Source organism: Phasianus colchicus, chromosome 9, assembly GCF_987193195.1.
Source record: "Phasianus colchicus chromosome 9, bPhaCol1.hap1.1, whole genome shotgun sequence".
NCBI lineage: Eukaryota > Metazoa > Chordata > Aves > Galliformes > Phasianidae > Phasianus > Phasianus colchicus.
This window is the reverse complement of record NC_143444.1, coordinates 22,772,264-22,792,612: the sequence shown is the minus strand read 5'-3', so window position 1 is coordinate 22,792,612 and position 20,349 is coordinate 22,772,264. Positions and strand designations below refer to the sequence as shown.

Sequence of the window (20,349 nt, the reverse complement as noted above, 5' to 3'; positions counted from 1 at the left end):
AAAACAGTGGTGATGGTCTGGCACAGGCTGCTCAGGGAGGTGGAGGAGGTGTTAAGAACCATGGGGATGTGGCACTAGGGATGTGGTCAGTGGGCATGGTGGGGTGGGATGACCTTAGTGGCCTTTTCCAACCTTACTGATTCTATGATTCTCTATTCAATAAAGACTATACTAACAGAGATATGGAGTAACCTTATAAAATGTACGTCACCTATCTTAGAAAAGTCACTTTCCAAGATTAAGTACCAAGCATTACAAAACAACATTGCTGGTTTCAAAGTAGAGGCACAGGTACATCGCTTGCTTTCAGTAGGACACATTCTGTCCTTTCAAGCTGTAACACCAGTCCCAGAAGCACAAGCCCCCCCTGCCTCATGCTGGAGAGTGGTGCAAACTGAGGCAGGTAAAGGAACATTGCTCTCACCACTAGTCACCGCACACTCACAGCCTGGTCTTTATGTGAGCAGCCTGATCTAGCAGTTGGCAATCCTGGCCATGGAAAGGGCGTTGGAACAGGACGGTCTTTAAAGTCCCTTCCAACCTAAGCCATTCTGTGAAGTCAGGGCATCACTGCTGGCTGGGAAAGGCATCTCCATTACATCTTGCTCCTCCTCAAAGAAAAACCATGGAAGTAATGGATTCAAAGTCAGCTTTATTTTTAACATAAATCAGCTGTTACAGATGCCAAGTGCTATATGGCTGTGTCCCTTTTGGCCCTTGTGTTCCTAATGACCACAGCAAATAGAGGTACAGTCCCTGCGCTGGCAGGAAGTGGTCTGGAATCGCAAAAGACCGATAAAAATCTAAATACATGGAAAAAGCCAAAATGCACATAGCCCAGCTGCAGGAACAGGCAATTCTTGTCTGGAGTTATGTGTGTAATTTAAAACACAATAAAACACAGACCCACTAAATTAAAATACAACTGAATTGAAAATACAGCACGAACAGGGTGATGACAACAGATGGGCTGTACTCATCACACAGCCCTGTTAGGGGAAGGGGACACAGTCCCACTCCTGTCCTTTCCTCCCACGGAAACACCATCTGCAAGAGCCTGCCCTGGCACTTATGCATGTCCTAACCGAAGGTTTCTACCACCTCTCATAGCCCTGTTCAAAGCCTTACTCACCAAGTTAGCTAGCTGATAGGCAACAATATTCTTTTATATTCTTCTTCATTTCCTCCTCCTTCGCAGTGGGAAAAAGACTACTAGAAGAAAATAGAAAATATGGCCATAGAGTATGAGACAAATGCTCCAGCATCTCCAACTAACTCGGCCCTGATTGAGCATGTTACCGAGGTGTGACATTGGCCCTTCCACAAGAAGAACATCATGGATGAGTTAGAACAAGACTGCACCTTCTCAGCCCACGAGGCTGAGCCTGTAAATCGCATATGTAATAAAAATAACAGTATCACAAGAGAACAAGGAGATCTGAGGACACTTCCTCACTTGTGCTAGGAAGCTACAGATCTCAGCTGAAAAAGTGGCGTATAGAAGCACAGAAATCAACAAACATGGGGAGTAAGTTTCATCACATGCCCATATGAGTAAGAGGTCTGCTAAGGTCAGAAATAAAATGCATGTTTACACTTCCAGGAAGATCAGCATTGAATAACAATTTAATAACTGACAACAATTTTATTATAAAACATGTGATAAGGTTTATACAGACAGAAGTATAGCCAAACCATAGCAATTTCTATAAATGAAATGCTATTTGCATACCAAATTTCCTGTTTGCATTAATGTGAAAATTTCTTCCAAGTACCCAACAGAAATCTGAGCAAGTATGAAATGCAATGTCAAATGTCTAGAAACTCCATACAGACCACCCAAAAAGTCAGACAGCTTGCATATCATATCAATCAAGTTTTCAATTTGCATTTTGCATCTGTAACCATACAGCCATATGCATGCAAAACGTGCAAAATTTTCCACTTATGCTACTAATTGAAATCAACATTCCAGGCATTAACTTGGCTCACTCGTTTTATCCTTCCAAACCACTGTAAATGATTTCACCCACACTTGAACTCTGTCCCTGCAGCACTCAGCTATTTAGAAACAAGGTACAAATAACTTTGCCTACCAAAGGAGAAAATTAATTTAAACTTTCTAAAAAGATGGGCTAGATGCAGTACTAGATCTCTCTTGTATTACAAATAGAGGAGGGAAGGCAGAAAGTTCAATTGTAGCTATTTTATTCAAGATGCCTGTGCAAAAAAAAGGAATCTGTACGACACTCAGGAGACAGAAGTGCTTGAAGAAGAGCTCAGACCACCCTGACATTTCTCATCCTGCCCAGTGCAATTCAGTCTCGGTGGAATCGAGGCCTTGAGCTGAACTAAGCCTTGGTCACTGTTCACATGCTCTACATCTGTGGCGAAGGCCAGGTAAAATGACTGATCCTGCAATGAAAAAGGGTCCAACACCTCACGTTGACCTTGGATGAAGAAAGCACATATGGACAATGAGGAAAGTTCAGCTGCAATTCTGCTAGACCTCAAGAAACAAGAATCAATTGATGAAAAAAGGTCATTTGCAATGGATCAACTGTAACGGAAGGAGGAAAAGTTTTCTTTCAGGGTTAAAAAAATACTGCTCAGGATTAATGAGCAACAATAGACAAACAAGGGCTTAACGTTGCATCCTTTCCTTAGGATTTTCACTTTAACTTGTTCAGGGAAAGATCTTCCAGATGAAAACATTATTTCCTGAGGCTGAGTAACTACAAAAAAATGGATTGCAAGGGACAGAAGGAACAGAACTGAGGCCACTTGGGCTCCTCAGCCCTGTCCTTTCAAAGACTGCATGTCCATCCCTTAAAGCCTGTGTTCCATTTCTTCCCTAATCCCATTTACTCTTCTGCATATAGCCAGGGTCAAGAAAACACAGAGAGTATTTTCTTAGGTACTGGTACAATATTTTGAAGATGTTGAGATATATATTATATATTTTTACATTATTTAAAATGTAAATTATTTAAAAGATTAACTTAAACGTTTAGGAAACATAACTGTGAAATGTGGTCTACCCTCCCTGTATAAAAAACTTCAGCCCAAATGGTTAAAATTGGACAACATTTGAAGCAGAAAAAGGCAGGAACTGTAGAGCAGTGCTCAGCACAGGCAGCAAAACTTGGTAGTTCAGATCTATTAAAACTGTTCAAACTGTGCAAACTGATCTAAAGACACCCACCTCGCTGCACTAAGCTCAGGATTTATTCATTAGATACTGCAACTGATTAAAATCGCCGTATCCGATGGAGATAAATACTCCAACCACTCAGCACAAGAGAAATTCAAATCCGTGAGTTCAAAGCAGGGAAATGGGGAAATCTCTCCTCAGTCACAAACCCTGCATCCCCTGGTTGCACCCAAACACTTGAGAATATTACTTATTTTCTCAGATTTAATAGCAAAAGGAAACCATTATGTTGTTTTGTGCCTACATCTTCACGTTGTTTTGTGTTGTTTCTTTTTTTTCCTCTTGTAATTCTTGATTGGGGCCCCCCAAAGACACCTGGCCCAGCTTTACAGCCTGAGGAAAGGAATACACAGAAGGGTCTCCTCTGAGACTACACTACTCATCCCCCAGGCACATGAAGAACAAATCAGCAATCGCTTGCAGGTCTTTTGCCTGCTGATCTTCCCTCCAAAATAGGTATAATAAAGCAAAAAAAATATGACATTCTAGCACATTACATTATGTTAAGGGTAACCGAAGTCTTTCATAAACTGTATATCTGCTGACAAATCTTTCCTAATGAACCTACAGCAACCTCCAAGGATAGAAGAGCGATGGATTACTCTAAGACAAAATGAAAGACAACAACAGGAAGATGAAATATTTCCTCCTATGAACTACGTATGCCCTTTTCTCTTCCTAGGGAGTCATCTATTTAAAGCCAGACTGCAATCTTTGCTAAACAAGCAGTTGTTTCATTTACTGTCATGTATTCATGTGGCTAATGGAGTTAATGCTACCCTACTGAATCTTCTGAGATATTCTTTATTTTAGAAATTGTATCGTATTTCCTAATAAAAGTCAAGAACAATATTAACAAAACAGTAACCTATTGGCTTTTACTGACCTACAGGATGTACTGACTCGATGGGAAAGAGATGCCACACGATAGAGAAAAATCCCATTAAAGTATTTGTATTTCAAGGTATTTTTTAGGCCACTTCTTGGCATTTGCATCTCAGCTCATTCACAGCTGTATTTTCAATTGGTGGAAAAGAGCATAAATGAGAATAAGATAGATGATGATGCTGAACATGCTGGCAAAGTCACATAAGGACTGTGTAACTAATACATGACAACCCTTGGCACAGTCTCAAGCAGCTCCCACAGTCTACAGCTCAAAGCAGCAAAGAATGAAGCAGAACATCATTAATCAGAAACGAAAAGAGAAAAACATTTTTTGCCAAATAAAGCCACTAAATCCAGCAGGACTTTAAAAAAAGATCTTCCTATTTATTCTCTGCTTTACAGGAATACAGAAAAATACAGCATATTAAGTCCAACTCTTCTTTCCCAATAGTGCCAGCAGTGTTGAGAGATATTGTGACACGCAATGTGGGAAAAGATCAAAAGCAAACAAACAAAAAAAAAACCCAACACAATCAAATCCCAACAGGTTACCCCCAAAGGTAAATCGAAATTGTTTTCCTCAAACAAAGACCACCTACCAGAGCCTCGTAAGTTCTTTTAACATAGTATCTAAGTTAATATAATTAAGTTTAGAAATCAGAATGAGCAGATTTAAGGATATTTCTGAAACTGATCAACAGAACTTGTTATTGCATCCACTGGTACTGGCAGACCCACATGGGGAAAGCCAAAGAACAGCACACCATCTTCTGCAGGTCACCAACGTTCTCCTCTCACTCTAGGAACCTGTCACTATTCTGCCAGCTTGACACACAACAATCTCAGCTGTATGCCTGCCCTAGCCTCCATCACACCACTCTCCACCCAAAATGTAGGAAAATAATCACTACATACACTCTGGTGCAGTATTTCAGAGGACATGCATGTAATTGTTCTACTGAGGCTTAGCAAAGTAACATTTTACGTGCTCGCTCTCATACAGGAGGCAGGAAAAGTCTTAAATACAGCGAGAGCATAAATTTGGCTTCCATGGTCATCCAGCGTTTGATATGCTAGCAACTGGGGCCAAGAGATCTAGCTCTCTGCTGTAAGCAGGTGAAATCTAGTCTATTCAAACACTGCGTCCTGCTTAGTGCTTCCCAAGTTTAGGGCACGAAAACCACCTCTTCTGAATCAGTTTCAGCTGAAACACCAGCCTGCACATCACATCAGGCATTCACCTTTGCTGCTCAAACTCTGTCTTTCAAAGCAAGGGGCAATCAGTCAGCTAACCACAAAAACACCTGCGTATGAGAAGGCAGGAGCTCACAGAGCTCAGGCTCACCGCACAACATTTGACTATTATGTCTGTAGGCATCCTTCCATGAAGGATAACTTAAGGCTTAACAGCCAGGTGATCTTTTGAACACTGAGTTCAGGACATTTTAAGCAGAGTAGCCAGATTCCCAGCCTCAGCAAAAGCCAAGACTTGCATGGAACAAAAAATAAAGCAGAAAACCAAGATGGAGATGAACAGCCAGCTCCAATAAGTACAGACACTGCAACAACACACTGCCCTTCACACAGCGTGATTAACAATTACGAAAGAGCAATTCTAAAAGCTGCTCAGTATGAAAATAAAGTCAAGTGTACTAGCTCTAAACAGCGAGACTATTTTAAACAGCAAATATATTATTCACAGCTCCTTAATTGTGACTGATAAAGACAAGAGCATATGTATTCATGTTACACAGTATGCAACTTTTGCCCCTTCTTACCCCGACCTGAAATGTCACCTACTGGGAATGGCTGGGTCTGCAGCTGCCATTGTCTCTTTGGGCTCTTTCTGGGCTCTGTCTTTTCCTGGGTCTGCAGCAAGGTGAGATGGGATGGACAGCGGAAGCACAATGGCCACAGCTTTTCTCTCTCTCCTTCCTGTTCAACAAGGAAAGCTAACCCTCAGTTGGACAGACATCACACATCTTATTTATTACACATATCAGTACAGAGCAAGCTCGTTCCCAGAACAATGGATGCAAAATACTCAATATGAAGGCAATAAACATACAGCTCTTTGGGACATTTTGAGTCTCCCTTCTCAAATAAGAGAGTTTTCTTCATATTTCTTCAATGAAGAAATTCAGTCTGGTTGCAGTGCAACAAAAGATCAAATTTTACGGTCTTATTCCTACCCAACCCAAGGTTGCATTGCAATGCACAAGTGGAGCAAAGAGCAGTGTTCTTCAAACAGACTCAGACAGTTTGCTGGCTCACATGAGCTCTGCGTCCCACCCTGCTCCTATCAGCACTCCACAAAACACGGAGCAGCAGTTGAATTTCTTTTTTTATAAATAAATCTACCACTCTGTTGGTAACATCAGAGCACAATGTATGTGACTAATTCCAAAGATACCCTCCACTGGAAGCTCTCCACACAGTTAACTGCTTTCATATCAGTTAGAAGCCAAAAAGTATTAGGAAAAAAAAATACAGTGGGTAATATTTCAAAGTTTCACTCCAGGACATATGTTGATCTCTGTTGTACCAATATCAGTCCAGCATAATTCTGGTAAATATATGCTGAGTCAGGCTTACTCAGCTGTAAGCAAAATAAAATACTGCCCTGAATTTTATTACCAGATTTCTTACTTCAAACCTACATAACTTCACTCCCTCCCAGATGGAAGAAGCTATCATCCAATACAGAAGAAGGCAGGCAGCAAAACATTTCAGTTGTGACTGGCACACATTAGCAGAAGGGAAGTAAGAGAGGTTCTTCCTTCCCATCAGCATGGCAACATGCCCACCCTGCACCCTGAGTTACCATGCACCCACAGCAGACCAACTTCCAGCTACGAGTTTTAGAGAGTGATGCAGGGACAGCAGAAAGCATTTGGGCACTGTAAATAAAGCAAGTTACTACCACTAGCTCTGGGGTTAGTAAACCAGAACTGCATCCAAGCTCTGTTAGTGTCAGGCAGCAGGCTCTCTTTCAAACCGTGCAGGCAGCCGACAGGTGCTATGTTGGAAGGCAGCATGTTCCTCCTATGAGCCTAAGAGGAAAGGCTAATAATTAAGATATAACGTGAAACCTTTGCTTGGATTATATTTTCTTTTCTGCAAGAGAGTAAATAACCTCATCTTTTGAGTGTTAAGGGGTTTTTAAGTCGTGAAAATAATTCGTAGCTTTTTCCTTGCAGTTCACATATTATTATGTGTATGCTGTAAACTGAATTTTATCAAGTACGGTGCCCGCTATTGTGTGGCCTTGGCTACAGTTCATGTACTACTGATAGCCAACAGGATAGTTACTGGTTTCATGTGCCTCCAACACAAAAGAATTTTTCATTTCTGATTCAGCTGAATTGAAGGTCATGCTCGGGTTCCAAAAGAAATAAGATCAGGCAGAATTTGCCCTGGGATTTGATAATGCTGGTCATCCTCCAACCAAAAAAAAAGTTTCCAGCCCTGTTTGTTGAGCTACAACTCTTTTGCTTTCTCCTTCCTGGAAGCATTCCTGATTTCTTTCCCCAAATAACTCAACTGTTTATTTAACTGAGAAACTCTCCCAGTAGCTGGAACAGTTTTTCTTCAGCTGGCAGGTGACATCATCCTCATGCCTTTCACATAAGAAAAGCAGCACTAACGCACGTAACGCGGCCAGGTCATCTTCCTAGCTGGGCAATGGAAGTGGTCAGACACGTTAGCCCTTGTCTCACACTAGGACTAAGTTAAAACTTCCTCGAGGACCTATTTATCCACTGTGGGTTACCTGCCTCCCAACATGGCTACCGTGTCCTATCAAACAGAAGCCTCGTCATGAGGTGGGAGAGAGAGAAGAAGGCAATGTTGTACCTGAGCCTATCGTATGTCCAACGGAGTCAAAGGAAAGAACCACTGAATCTGTAACACAAGAGTACAAGTTCATTTTCCCCTTTTCCTTAGTATCATTTCTTGCTGTAATTTTTTTTTTTTTTTGCTATTTTTCTTTAATATGCCCTTATGCTTCATTGCACGAGGAAACAGAAAAACTTCACCAGCCAGCCAACCAGCAGTCATCTAGCAATGGCAGAACACTGGAAAATGCAACAAACGATGAAGTCATTACCCAACAAAGTAGCTACAACTTATTCACTTAGACGCAATTTTATTTTCAATGTTTGGTTGACCTTGCCAGAACTGAACCATAACACTTTTGTTTGACTGCAGAGTCCTTACCAAATATATTATCATTTTTTTGTCCCCATTTAGGCACTTCTTTATTAAGATTAGCTCTTCCCCCTGATGCTGTTTCCTAACCAAGTGTTTTGTGTTTGTTCCATCCTCACCACAAAGCTTGCTTCCCACATTCTTAACTGAGCTAGCGACTCCCATCTGAACACATTTCAATTCCTCACCCTTCACCTTTGCAGTGTTTGCAGGAAGGGTGCCAAGTGCCTAGCAGATATAGCCTCTGCTTGATGCCATTTATTGTGCCACGTGGGGTTCACATCAGATACTAATCACAGCCACAATGTCAGCTATAGCTCATCAGTGGGCGATGATGACTTTCAGCCATTGGTTCACGTGATGGATCGTGTGACTGTAGCTGAAGGCGAGAGGCGGTTCTAAGTGAATGGACTGAATTCCTCGAAGTTTATTTGCAATTTAAGCCTCAGAGGAGATCACCTGATCACGTCACTTGCAGCATCATAGCAGTGGGCTCCATGTAAGCCCTTAGCACAAGGCAAAAATCAGCATCAGGAGCAGAGTCCCTGTGCCAAAAAGAGGTGGGGCTCGACTGCATCGCTTACATTTGGGCAGGCGACAGTCACAGGCACGGACAGTTACCCACCTCAATTGAAAGTAATTTGACCCATCCCACTGGGTTTTCTGTGTCATATCATCCGTGCACTTATTTTCCAAATCTTAGAAATGTAATAAGAAAGTGCTAATAAGAAAGCTTTTAAAAAAATCAATATAGTCAAACCATTCATCTAACTGGTTTTAAAACTACTTAAAGAATTAATAATCGTAGAAAACTAGGTCTGCTCTGTCCCAGATCCAACAATGTGGTAGTAATGTTTTGAAAAAATAGTGGAAAAAAAAAAAAAGATTACTAGTCTCAAAACTTGTTCCAATAAAAATAAAAATCCATCTGGACTTAACAACTGCATTTCCTCTTTTGGGAGTAAAACTCAGACATTTTTATATTATTCTAAATAGCGAGGGGTTTAATTCACTTTAACTGTGTTAAATTCATCTGCCATCAATTAATTCTGAAGTATCTCTGTGGGGCTCTACTTGTAAAAAACTGTTGAAATTTTTATCAACATAAAATATTGCTTTGTAGCTTATGCCAATCTTAAACATCACTCATTTTCCCCAATATATATTTCGGGCACTAAATATTAGGTCTTATCTAAGAACAGCTGAAAAGCATTGCAAGCACCAAATTAATGTAATTCTTGCCACCTGCAGAAATGGTATAATGTTTCAGTCCCTTCACTGAGAACATTATCACCCTTCTTCAAGCAAAAAGAACGACAAGCAGTAAGTGTGCAAGCTCCCTTTTCCAGTTCAGCCCTCCGTGAGACCATTAGGTTCCCAGTTTTGACACCAAACTGACAGAGCTGAGCCTGCACTGGGGTCAGCTCCCTGCAATGACAGTGATTTCAAAAACCACAGATCTTTATTAAAGCACCATGTTTATTTCTGGCACTAATGCTTCTAAAGGGGAGAAACTATAAAAGTGCAGAGGGCTCAGAAAGCCATCATGTGTCACCACAACTCTGCAATAATGCACAGCTTAGGGCTGTGTGTGCCATAATGCCAAGCTTTCACATCTGTTTTCATGTTACCCACCATCTTTTTTCACTGGATACAGCAGTTTAAAAAAAGAATAAAAGCAAAAACAAACATACAAACCAAAAATCAAGATACGGCACCAAACCAAATGTCATCCTGGATCTGATCCAGTCCATCAGGAGAAACAGAGGGCACTCAGTGCCAGGAATAACAACATCTGAAACCCCATCAGCCTTGGGTCACCCTGAGGCCAAGAAGAGCCAGCAAGCCCCAATTCCAGGAGGGCTGAAACACAAGGATTCAGCTCAGTTTGGGAGAAAGAAGCTCCAAGACAAACTGCAAAGACTCAACTCTGCTCCAGGAACAAACTTAACTCTGTTCCAGCAATCCTCTAGACTCGCCTTTGAAGGAACACAACTGCATTTGCACAGCCCTGTCCTGAAGTCAAGAAAATCCTACAACTTTGAGATGGATCTATACATTGCTGTACTTAAGCACAGCTACCATGCAGGCCCAGTAAGTCACTCAGGTACAGGATTGATTGCATTTCTGGGAAAGGACTGGTCTTCAGAAGTCCCTGATCCTCATCTCTCCTCCACACACACACACCCCGTTTCCAGCCCAGCATCCTCTATCCTGGTGGGCACTGTGGGGATGGGTTGGCTGTTGGACTAGATGATCTTAGTGGTCTTTCCAACCTTAACAAATTCATCATTCTATACCTCCTGCAAATCCCTCATTTAATTAAACGCGAGCCTTCCCACAGCCTGGATAACTCCATGCCACAGTCCCATCCTCAGAGAGTCAGAAGAAATCACTCAACTTGCTGCAGACTGGTCCCTCAGGCCCAGGCATTTCTGAACATGACATAACCATCTACTACTATTCCTCACAGCGCCTTCTACCACTGCAGTCTCTGAACAGCTTTGTCTGCAATGAAAGGAAAATAAATGAAGATCTGAGTCTTCGTAAGAGTTATGACCCTGACCAACAAATGGTAGGGTTTGTAGGAGATGCCAGAAAACATAACTGTCTCATCCTATTGGAAACCAAAGAAGTTGAACCAATAAATTCTGTCATCCTTCTTTTCGATTTTTTTTTTAATTAAATAAAACCAAACAAAAAAACAACAAACCATCTCCAGACTTCAGCAATAAACTGACTTCCCTGGCTGAAAAAAAAGAAAAAAAACAACAACAAATGAGCAAGAAAGGTTGTGCACTGCTTTGGAAGTGGTCCTGAGAAACCACAAACCATTAGTCCCAAAGGAGTCATAAGAGTTTAATAACAAAGGCTTAACACAGCCTCAATATCACATAGCATTACAGTAATATGCTCCACAGCCCAAGCCAAACAGGGAATAATACAATAATACCTCGCAACATAAGGCTGCAATTTGGCACATCCCCTCACACAGCTCTGAGGTCTGTGCTGCTCTCTTGTATGCATGCTCACTGCTTGGTTTCTCATTCCCTGTCTCTGCTTTCCAGATACTTTAACAGACTCTTATAGAACTGCAGCTTGTAGTTAATCACATGCAATGTAATTTCTACCTCCAGAGCTTGACCTGAGACCAGATATCCTGCAGAGCTCCATCACCTGCACTGGGGGTGGCGACTGCAGTAACAACATTAAAGAATAAAAATTTTATTTAAGAATGAAAAGAAAGAATGTTGTGCTGCTTTTTTTTTTTTTTTTTTTTTTTTTTTTACCATGGAATTAGAAGACTAATTTGAGAACAGTCTGTCATTCAGCTCTCTCAAGTGAGCACTGAAAAGGATAGGAACAGACAGCCTATTAACCTTCACAATTTATTTCCTATTTGAGATCAATTTTCTATCACACAGCATACGATAGATTCCTATGCTTAAGGCACAAAACTCTCCATAACTTCATGATAAAAAATGTCAGTAAAAAAGAAACATATTGTTATATTTTGCCTATTCAGAAAACAAAGCTCAAAACTGCAGTGCCAGTCTCAGAGCACAAATTACTGTGGGGATGCATTGGGCAGAGGACCTGTCTCAGACCACCTCCTGTTCAAAACAAAATACCAGTGTAAAAAGAAAACCTGTGCAGTACACGACTATTAAGCAAAACAAGAACAACAACCAAACCATATCTAAACACCCAATTAGGAAGATATAAATGTAGAGGCAGGCCGTAAAACAGAAAGGACAACTGGTATAAATTTTTCTGTTTTAAACAGATGACATGTATGTTCCTCTGGTTTCCCAAACATAAGAAGAAACACTTCATAGATTATTTTCTCCTTGTTACAACACCGCTTGAACTTTACCAGAGAGATTATACCTCTATTCCTAATCCTTCATTTCATACTTTAAAGGCAGATATAGAAAAGGGCTAAGTCAGGTTTTCAGTCTAATGATAAATGCCATTCTATCAATTTATAAAGTATTCTACTTCAACTGAATTTCACCTTTCCACCTTTTTCCAAATGCTCTGAGAGGGCTCTGTCCTAATTACACTGCCACTGGAGCACCTCTAAGACCACAGCCCCAAGCATGCTCTCAGCTGCCCATGCCCAAAAACCCAGTCAGTCATTCTGACACCCCCTGTGTTCAGCTCCTATACAAGCACTGTGTTCCCATACTAACAGACCACAGAAGTCATAATTCCCAGCATGTTGCTTGTGCCCAACAATTTCAATTGTAGATACTTTTTTCAGTATCTACAATTAGATATATCAGGACAAGATACTCAGCCAGTGCAAGGGCTGCAGATTTTTGCACCAAGCCATGAACAATTTCAACCCAGTGCCATCCCCAACTGATGGAGCCCTGAGATCAGAGTTCAAACTTATTCCCTTTGTGGGAGTGGAATAGTTACTCTGCAACAGGACTTATCTTCAGGAACAGGAAACATCTGATTATAAAGAACATTTGCAATAAAGTCTGGATTTTCTACTTTAATAAAGTGGCTTAAAATGAGACTGCACTGCAGCCCTGATTCTATTACAGTAAATTTGATGCCTGTATGCCCTGGTACAGAGATGGAGGAGCAGACTAGTGCTAAATTCCCACAACATAACTAGAGGGAAAGACTCACCCTATTTTAAGAACTACTATAATTATTTCATTATACCATAGCAGGCACAGAAACAGGACACGAGGGGGACCCAGCTCACAGGCAGCACAGACACAACCACTGTGAACTCCCAGCCAGGCTGAAGTACAGCCAGCATGGGTAACCTCGCTGTGCCTGTACAATCCTGGGATGCAAGTGCTTCTCATCTGTAAAAACAAACCATCTGCTTTTTGTGCAAAGACCAAAGGCTTGAAAGCTATGGATATGAAAACTTAGCAGCAGATATTGTTAAGTATTATCACTTGCCTCCCAGGCAGCATGGAGATCTACCAGTTACTTGGTAAGCTACAAAGTGGCCCTCCACCAGCTATCAGTGCTTCCTTGCTGAATCAAAGGTACGGCTCAGTGAGGCAGCACTTGAAGATACAGTAAGCTCTTCCATGGGTCTCATGGAGCTGGGCCAGCTCTTACACTTGTTGTGCACATCGCTTCTCTTCTGTCAGGAGGGCTGTAATGAAGTGGCAAATTAACTAAGCAAGAAACAACGCTCATGTTCCAAACAGATGTATTTTTCTAACGTCCCGAGTATGTCAATTTTCTTTATTCTGCCATGAATGAAGTGAATGAAAAGATGTCCTGCGCCAGCTGGCCAACACTTCATAAGGATATTACACTGCTATTGTATGCAGTCGTGCCCAAGTAAGCTTGACAGCAGGAAGTGCTGATGTGTTTTGCTCACAAAAGCAGCATTTGTTTGGCTCCATCACATAACTTTGCATCGCCATGACCAATAAAACCTGGGCATGTGGACAATGTGGTGCTCTGCTACAAGCATCAGGGATTCACAGCTCCTTGGGATCTGTCCTGGCTCCCTGCCCTTCCCAACAGAGATGGGTGTAGAGTCCCCACATGTAGAGGAGAAGGGAAGACTAACATGCTGCAGAAGTTCCAAGAAATTCTACTTGGCTTGGAGGAACACAACTGGAGACTGGATTCAGATCTGCTGTAAAACGTCAAGAAAACAAACAGGCCTAACCAATAAAGTTGGCATTTTAGGAGTTTCTTTCTCTCGACAGAGAGAAATCCTTCAGTGAATCCCAGACAGATTCCCAGCATTTTAAGGAGCTCAAAGTTTTATTGTGTTACCCAAAGCCAAGTCTCATACTCGGGCTTTGATATTTACTGTAGCACCAAGAAGTGACTCAGACACCCAAATTCCATAGCAGAACATGCAACGAATTACAAGACAGTTAAGACCTCTCTCTTTTATACTTATGAGGCACGTGCAAGACAGAAAACAGATACTGGGAGTTAGGGAAGTACACAGGACCAAGTGTGAGAATGTGGCTCAAGAACACAGCCCCAGCTCAGCACAGTAATGTTTTCATCAGCATCCATGGTAGCACCAGACTTCAATCAGGGCAATACAAAGGGAAGTTGGTTTTGTCTCTCAGTGAATCTCTGTTTTTATTAGGAATCAAGAAATAAGAGAACTTGCGCACTCAAATTCAAAGCACTTCCCTTAGATTCAGAACACTTATCTTCTTCAGCACACGCATCTCCATCTGATACCTCCGAGTCGTAAATTCCTCCTTGCATTCATTTTAACAGGTTCACTGTCATCTCTGGGATAATCTTAGGAACAAAACAACACTTAAAGTGTTTCTACAATTAAAATTAAGAGCCAACTGGTACACTGGTACGTGAGGGACATATCAAGGGGCACCGGGGAAATAGCATTTAGATTTCCCTGTGTGCTACTGCTGGATCCAACTGTTAAGTACATTTCAATAACAGACCAATTAAGCCACTGAAACGTCTTACAGCAGAAAACTACTGAAATCAGAAGTAAATCAAAAATGATGACATCACTGCTGGAAAAATAAGTATTCTTTTAAGATAATTTTAAGTTAATATCTATTTCTTGCCATCATTAGAAAAATGTAAACAGCAAGCTCCCTTCAGTTTTCTTGCTTAGTGCTTGCACCTATAATTTTCACATAATTACTTTTGGACTACTGAACAATTTCCATACAGAAAACCTGAGAAGATATTCAAGTATAATTACTTTTTACTACATGCTTGAAACTATGAAATAAGCAAATTATCCTTAGATTTGTCCATAAGAAAAAAAAAAATTCAGCTTCCAACTAAAAATAAACGCACTAAAATGTGTTGATTAGAAGCTTACTGCACAGCGCTGGCACGAGGAAGTTAATTCTGTGCTTTCGTAGTGCAGTCTAAATTCCTGTTGGTACCTTTGATATCAGCAAACAGAAAACATTCGGAGCTGGATACAGTACAAGAGTAAATTATTTCCATTAGTTATTTACACGGAGATATAACCTCAAAGCACAGTCCTGTAATTGTGCTAATGACAGTGTCTGACACTGGTGAACAGCCACGCAGCTATCAAAGAGCTCAGGAAGGCTGCTGCACATCCTCACTGTTTTACATACAGAATACTTACATGCCATCAACGGCAATTAGGACAACAACTATTCTGATGCTCTACTCACTCTTGTTTTAATGTCTACTGGAGCCGTTATACCGTTTTTTCCTCCCCATCCCTGCTATGGATAAAACTTTTCTGTACGTCGGCTTTTCCGAGCTATCTCCCAGAAACCTCTCCTTCCTCAAAAGCAATAACCAGGGCTCCAGAAATATAAATAGTTCCATCAGGAAACTCGCATTCCTCAGTTTGTTTGAAAGTGATCTACTGCTTTGCATAGCGAGCCAGTGGCTGAGAGCCTCCCAAAGCCTTAAAGCAGACAACATCTGGCCCTGCTGCCAGAACAACTGCCAGCAGGTTCCTATGGACAGCTTTACAGGGACACCTCTCGCCTCCCATGTCTGCTCACTGCAGGAAGGGGAAGTGTATGGGTGTAAAACAACTCCTGAACATGAGCTCTTTATAGGCATCTTTGCCAGAAAAGGGCAACGTTCGACTTACAGGGACAGACCAAGCCATTTATCCACATGAAAGGTGATGCTGAACAGAGAGAAATGTTGGATTCATTTTTCACCACTTTTTTTTTTTTGGCAGTTTGGAAGCAGGAAGGGATTGATTTTTTTTTCCCCCACTTCATTCCAAAATCTGAGGAGGTTTCTGACCCATCAAATCCTAAAACTCATTCAGCTTCCAAAACACACACTAATAAGATTTGATAGGTCCAATACAGTAAATGATTTTATAGGTAATTGCCATATACAAAGAGATACTGAGCATGTGTTCTTCCAAAGCCAGACACTTTGAGGAGCACCTTGGGTGACATGGGCTTCTCTCACTATGCAGATCCACGATCACAATCTGCTCAGTGCATTCAACACCTGTACCCAAACGCTGTGTGCTGTCCTGAGCCGAAAAAACTGCACACACAGATTTTCATTTCCTATTATTTCCTACTATTTTACTTTATTTTTTTACAAAAGCATTTGAGGAAATTATTTGCTTCATCAAAACAGAGGAATAACAACCCAGAGATGGAAAAACAGAAGGTCACTTTCACATGCAGAAACAGCAGGACAGTGAGACGTGATTCAAACAGCAGCACACAAGAGGAAGCGGATCATCACACCGATGGGACTCTGGACAATGCAGCTGGAGATTATCTAAAGGAAAAGTGCTCTTCCTATCACACCACATATAAAAATACAACGAGTCCCTTTAATTTAAGACTTGGCAGAAAAACCCACTGAGAAAACAGATTTAACCCAGAAGGTTAAGCTGTAAGAAACATCGGTTCCAGACTAAGATCACTGGAATTAAACTTCTGAGCACCTAACTTGATTTCACAAGTTTGTGAAGTCAAACACCTGCTCACACATTTTTCTTCACATCTCTCTCAAATAAGCAGGAGAAACTTTAAGCTCTGAATCATCAGAATGCAACGATTCGGTGTGTGAACCTCAAACACCCATATTAACCTTGCCCTTTTGGGTGGCCACCTGGACTTCCATTGGACTTCCAGCATCTCTGGAAGAATTATCTCATAGAATCATAGAATGGGAAAGGTCGGAAGGGACCTTTAAAGCCCAACCATTCCAATCTCTTCACCAGCTCAGGCTGCCCGGGCTCCAATCAATCTGGTCTCAGGCACCTCCAGAATGGAGCTCTCTAGACACACTATGCCAGCAAAACAACAACAACAAAAACCACAAAAAAAAAAACCCATACAACAAAATCCCACACCCCAGATCAAAGCATTGCTTTAATCAATCTATCAAAGCGAAGGAGCAGCTCGTTTTAGAACAGTACTCAGCATCCAGCAGAGCTGAGACATCAATTGATTTTGACAAAGTGCATGTGAAACTGCCAACCTCACCAAAAGCTACAACTTGCAGCAACTGATTGCTGCCAGCTGCGACTCCATCTGATACAAACTCAGTTTCCACAAAGGATACCCACTGTACGCTCAGGCAGACCTGCCTTCCCATTCCTACAAGCATTTCCAGCCACCTGCTGACGTGTGCTCCCAGCCAGGATTTCATGGGCTCACTGGGATTCACAAATTTTAGAGTTTCGCCATTCCTGGATTACTTCACTAGCAGAACTCCTCATAAATGGCAACAGTCATTTTATTGGCTTCATTTTAAAGCAGCTGTTCCTCCTCCACACCTTCACTTGAGTGGCAAAGTAACAGCTCCACGTCGGCAGGTCTGGGATCCAATCAGAAATGGAGCACAGCCTCTTGGTGTGTGACAAGCAATCTGTATGGGCAACGTTTTGGGCACAGGTTTGACCGAAATTGCCTGCACAAATGAAGAGATGATAGGAGAGCAGTGAGTAGAACGTCCTGCGAGTACAGGCTACTGCAAAGCCAGAGGCACCAGCTCACCGAATGCGAAGGATCGCTGATCTCTGGGAGAAAACAGTGTGCTCCCACATGGCTTCAGCTGGTGGTTTGCAAAGTCTGAGGCTGAGGTGTGGGGGATGCGGCTTTTTTTGGTTTTGTGACATTTTGAAACTTTCAATAAAAGAACATCTTTCCCAGTCTGGATAACCTTGACATTCTTTCTCAACCATACTAAAACAAACAAGCCTGTTAATTCTCCCAAACCAAACCAAATAATGGCAACCCAGCCATCATAGATGCTATTCAGCGTGACACAAAACCCCAGCATGCTGAGGCCAAGGTCTCCACATGGAGAAACGTGAGCCAAAAGCAGGATTAAAGGCCAACTTCAAAATTGCACATCTGGAAGGGAACTGCAACCACCTTATGATCCTCCCTGCATCCAAGCAGGCAGTTATCACCAGCTCCAGGCCCACTGACATGCGAGAGAAGGAAATGAGATTTATCAGTTGCAGCAGGCCACTTTCCCACAGCTGGCTTTAATTAAGCTAATTTGGTGGCCGTAACTTACAGCCAGCAGAGCCTTCTCAAATCGCTTGGCAAGTATTTCTGCCAACATTTCACCAGCTGTGCTGACCAGGAACACCAACTGCAATGTCATTCTGCAATGCCTGAGGTCCAGCACCGAAGTACAGTACATGCATTCCCCTGAGCTACCAGCCAGCACCACCACTGCCTACAGGTAGCTGTATGAGAAGACAGCATGTGAGGAAAGGTCTAACTCCACTGAGAAAAATCACTTCTGAAAAGGCAGCTGGATCCCTTGCCAGACTCCTGCAATGCCTTGGGCACACCCATGCTACATAAAACTTATTAATGTGGATATTGAACACGTTTTGGAGCAGCAGGAACACAATAGCCTATATAATTCCTAGGCTAGCTGTGCAGCAAATCCTCTGAGCCAGTTTTTCTTTTCTGGATACACATAGGATAGCTTTACCATGAAGGAGTGTTTTGGGTTACACTGTGACCTCAGCACAACCAGCTGCATGGCTGCACTGTGCAAATTTAAGCCCAATTGCCAGGCTTAAATCCCCATCCATAAGGGGATGGCAGTGGGTCTCAGTTAAATGACACCTAACTAGAAGGAGGTTTTACTAGGGAAATGAGAATCAAAGAGACCAACAGCATCAGCAACAGCACAAGTACATAACCCCAGCGTGCATTAGAAACATATGCATCAGTAAACATCAGTTAGGAAAGAAGATTTCAGCCTGCTCAGGGACCTGCTTTGAATAGTCCCATTCACAGGTATGTTAGCCACAAAAGGAAGAGTAAGGAAAGTATGGACCTGCTGGCAAAATAAACAAATAAATGAAAAGAGGGCCTGGAGAAACAGACAGACAGAAGTCTCATGAAATTCAGCAAAGGGAAATGCAAAGTCCTGCTCTCAGGGAGGAATAACCCTATGCACCAGCACAGAGTGCTACCCCATCAGCTTCACAGATAAGGACCTGGGGGTCCTGGCAGACAACTCGCGGAACACGAGCCATCACCAAATCCTTACAGCAGAGCCCCACAGCCGTTCAAGGGGATCCCTCTGAGCCCAATTGGGCACTGGGACCAGCAATGGACTTCCCACTGCCAGAGGCACACTGCAATTAACTAAGGTGATTAAGGAATTGGAGCATCTACCATGGGAGGGGAGGCTGAGAGCTGGGGTTGTTAGCCTTGAGCGAAGGGGAATCAGGCGAATCTTAGTCATGTGCATCTTTACTACTCGCATAATCAACCAGCGATGACACAGAAGGCCCAGACCCAAGCTAACAGCCTTGAACACATCCCCTGTGCCTCTTCCTTTGAGCCATCCCAAGGCTGAAAGGTCCAGCTGCCAGAAGGCTGTTCCCTTTGGTCTCCCGCTGCCTTGCAGCTGGCTGACACTGCCTGCCACGCCGTCAGTTGGACAGAGAATGCTGGCTCAATGCAAGCCATAAATACAAGGGCTAGGGCTGAAGCTCAAAGAATATAAGTGATATTTCAAAACCTGTTTATAACCAGTGCTAGCAGTGTTTCCCATAGCCAAAGCCCAGAAGCATACCAACACCTTTCTACCTACTCCCTCTCCATCTTAGCCCAACCCCTGCCAGACATTTCTCTCCTGTTTCCCTCTCCCAGGCAGAGGCCAAGTCTCCCCAGAAGCTATCCTACTATCCCAGAAACGCACAAAATGTATGTGAAGACAAATTGAGAGCAGTTTTCCAGAGTTTAGGATTAAACTTCAAGCTTGTCTACATACAGACTTTCACCAGTGAAATTACACTGCAGTTGAAGAACTTTGAGAAACAAACTCATTTAAGCTCCCTCTGCTGACAAATCTGGGAGCATACGATCCATCTGTACCTACAAGGGGTCTCTTCTGACAAGTGGAAAACACGATGTGTAAAGCAGCATTTCTCACCAGCAAAACAACAGATAAACCCATAGTAAGATTCCCAAAACGTAAGTAAGTTATGGTACAGTTGGCATATGGCTGTGACCGAACTGCAGATGTTTCATTCCCATCAGCATTACCAATTCCAATCCAAAATTAAGACCAGCCTCAAGGTGTACTTATAT

The 20,349-nt window shown here is 42.3% G+C and overlaps 1 protein-coding gene across 6 annotated transcripts in view; it reads right to left on the bottom strand.

Annotated features, from left to right (window-relative positions):
- ST3GAL3 (ST3 beta-galactoside alpha-2,3-sialyltransferase 3) overlaps window positions 1-20,349 on the bottom strand; it is a 148,064-nt gene that overhangs the window by 108,721 nt on the left and 18,994 nt on the right. For 3 of the 6 annotated variants that reach the window (XM_090146553.1, XM_031600981.2, XM_090146555.1), the window contains 2 exons: window positions 7,958-8,005; window positions 5,903-6,037 (listed from right to left, as the gene is read on the bottom strand). The exons of 1 other annotated variant lie outside the window; for it this stretch is intronic. In XM_090146553.1, coding sequence (XP_090002679.1) covers window positions 5,903-6,037; window positions 7,958-8,005 — 183 coding nt within the window. Of the gene's footprint in view, window positions 1-5,902; window positions 6,038-7,957; window positions 8,006-8,895; window positions 8,975-20,349 lie in introns of all 6 variants that reach the window. 2 more of the 6 variants (XM_090146557.1, XM_090146554.1) reach the window with 2 other exon arrangements.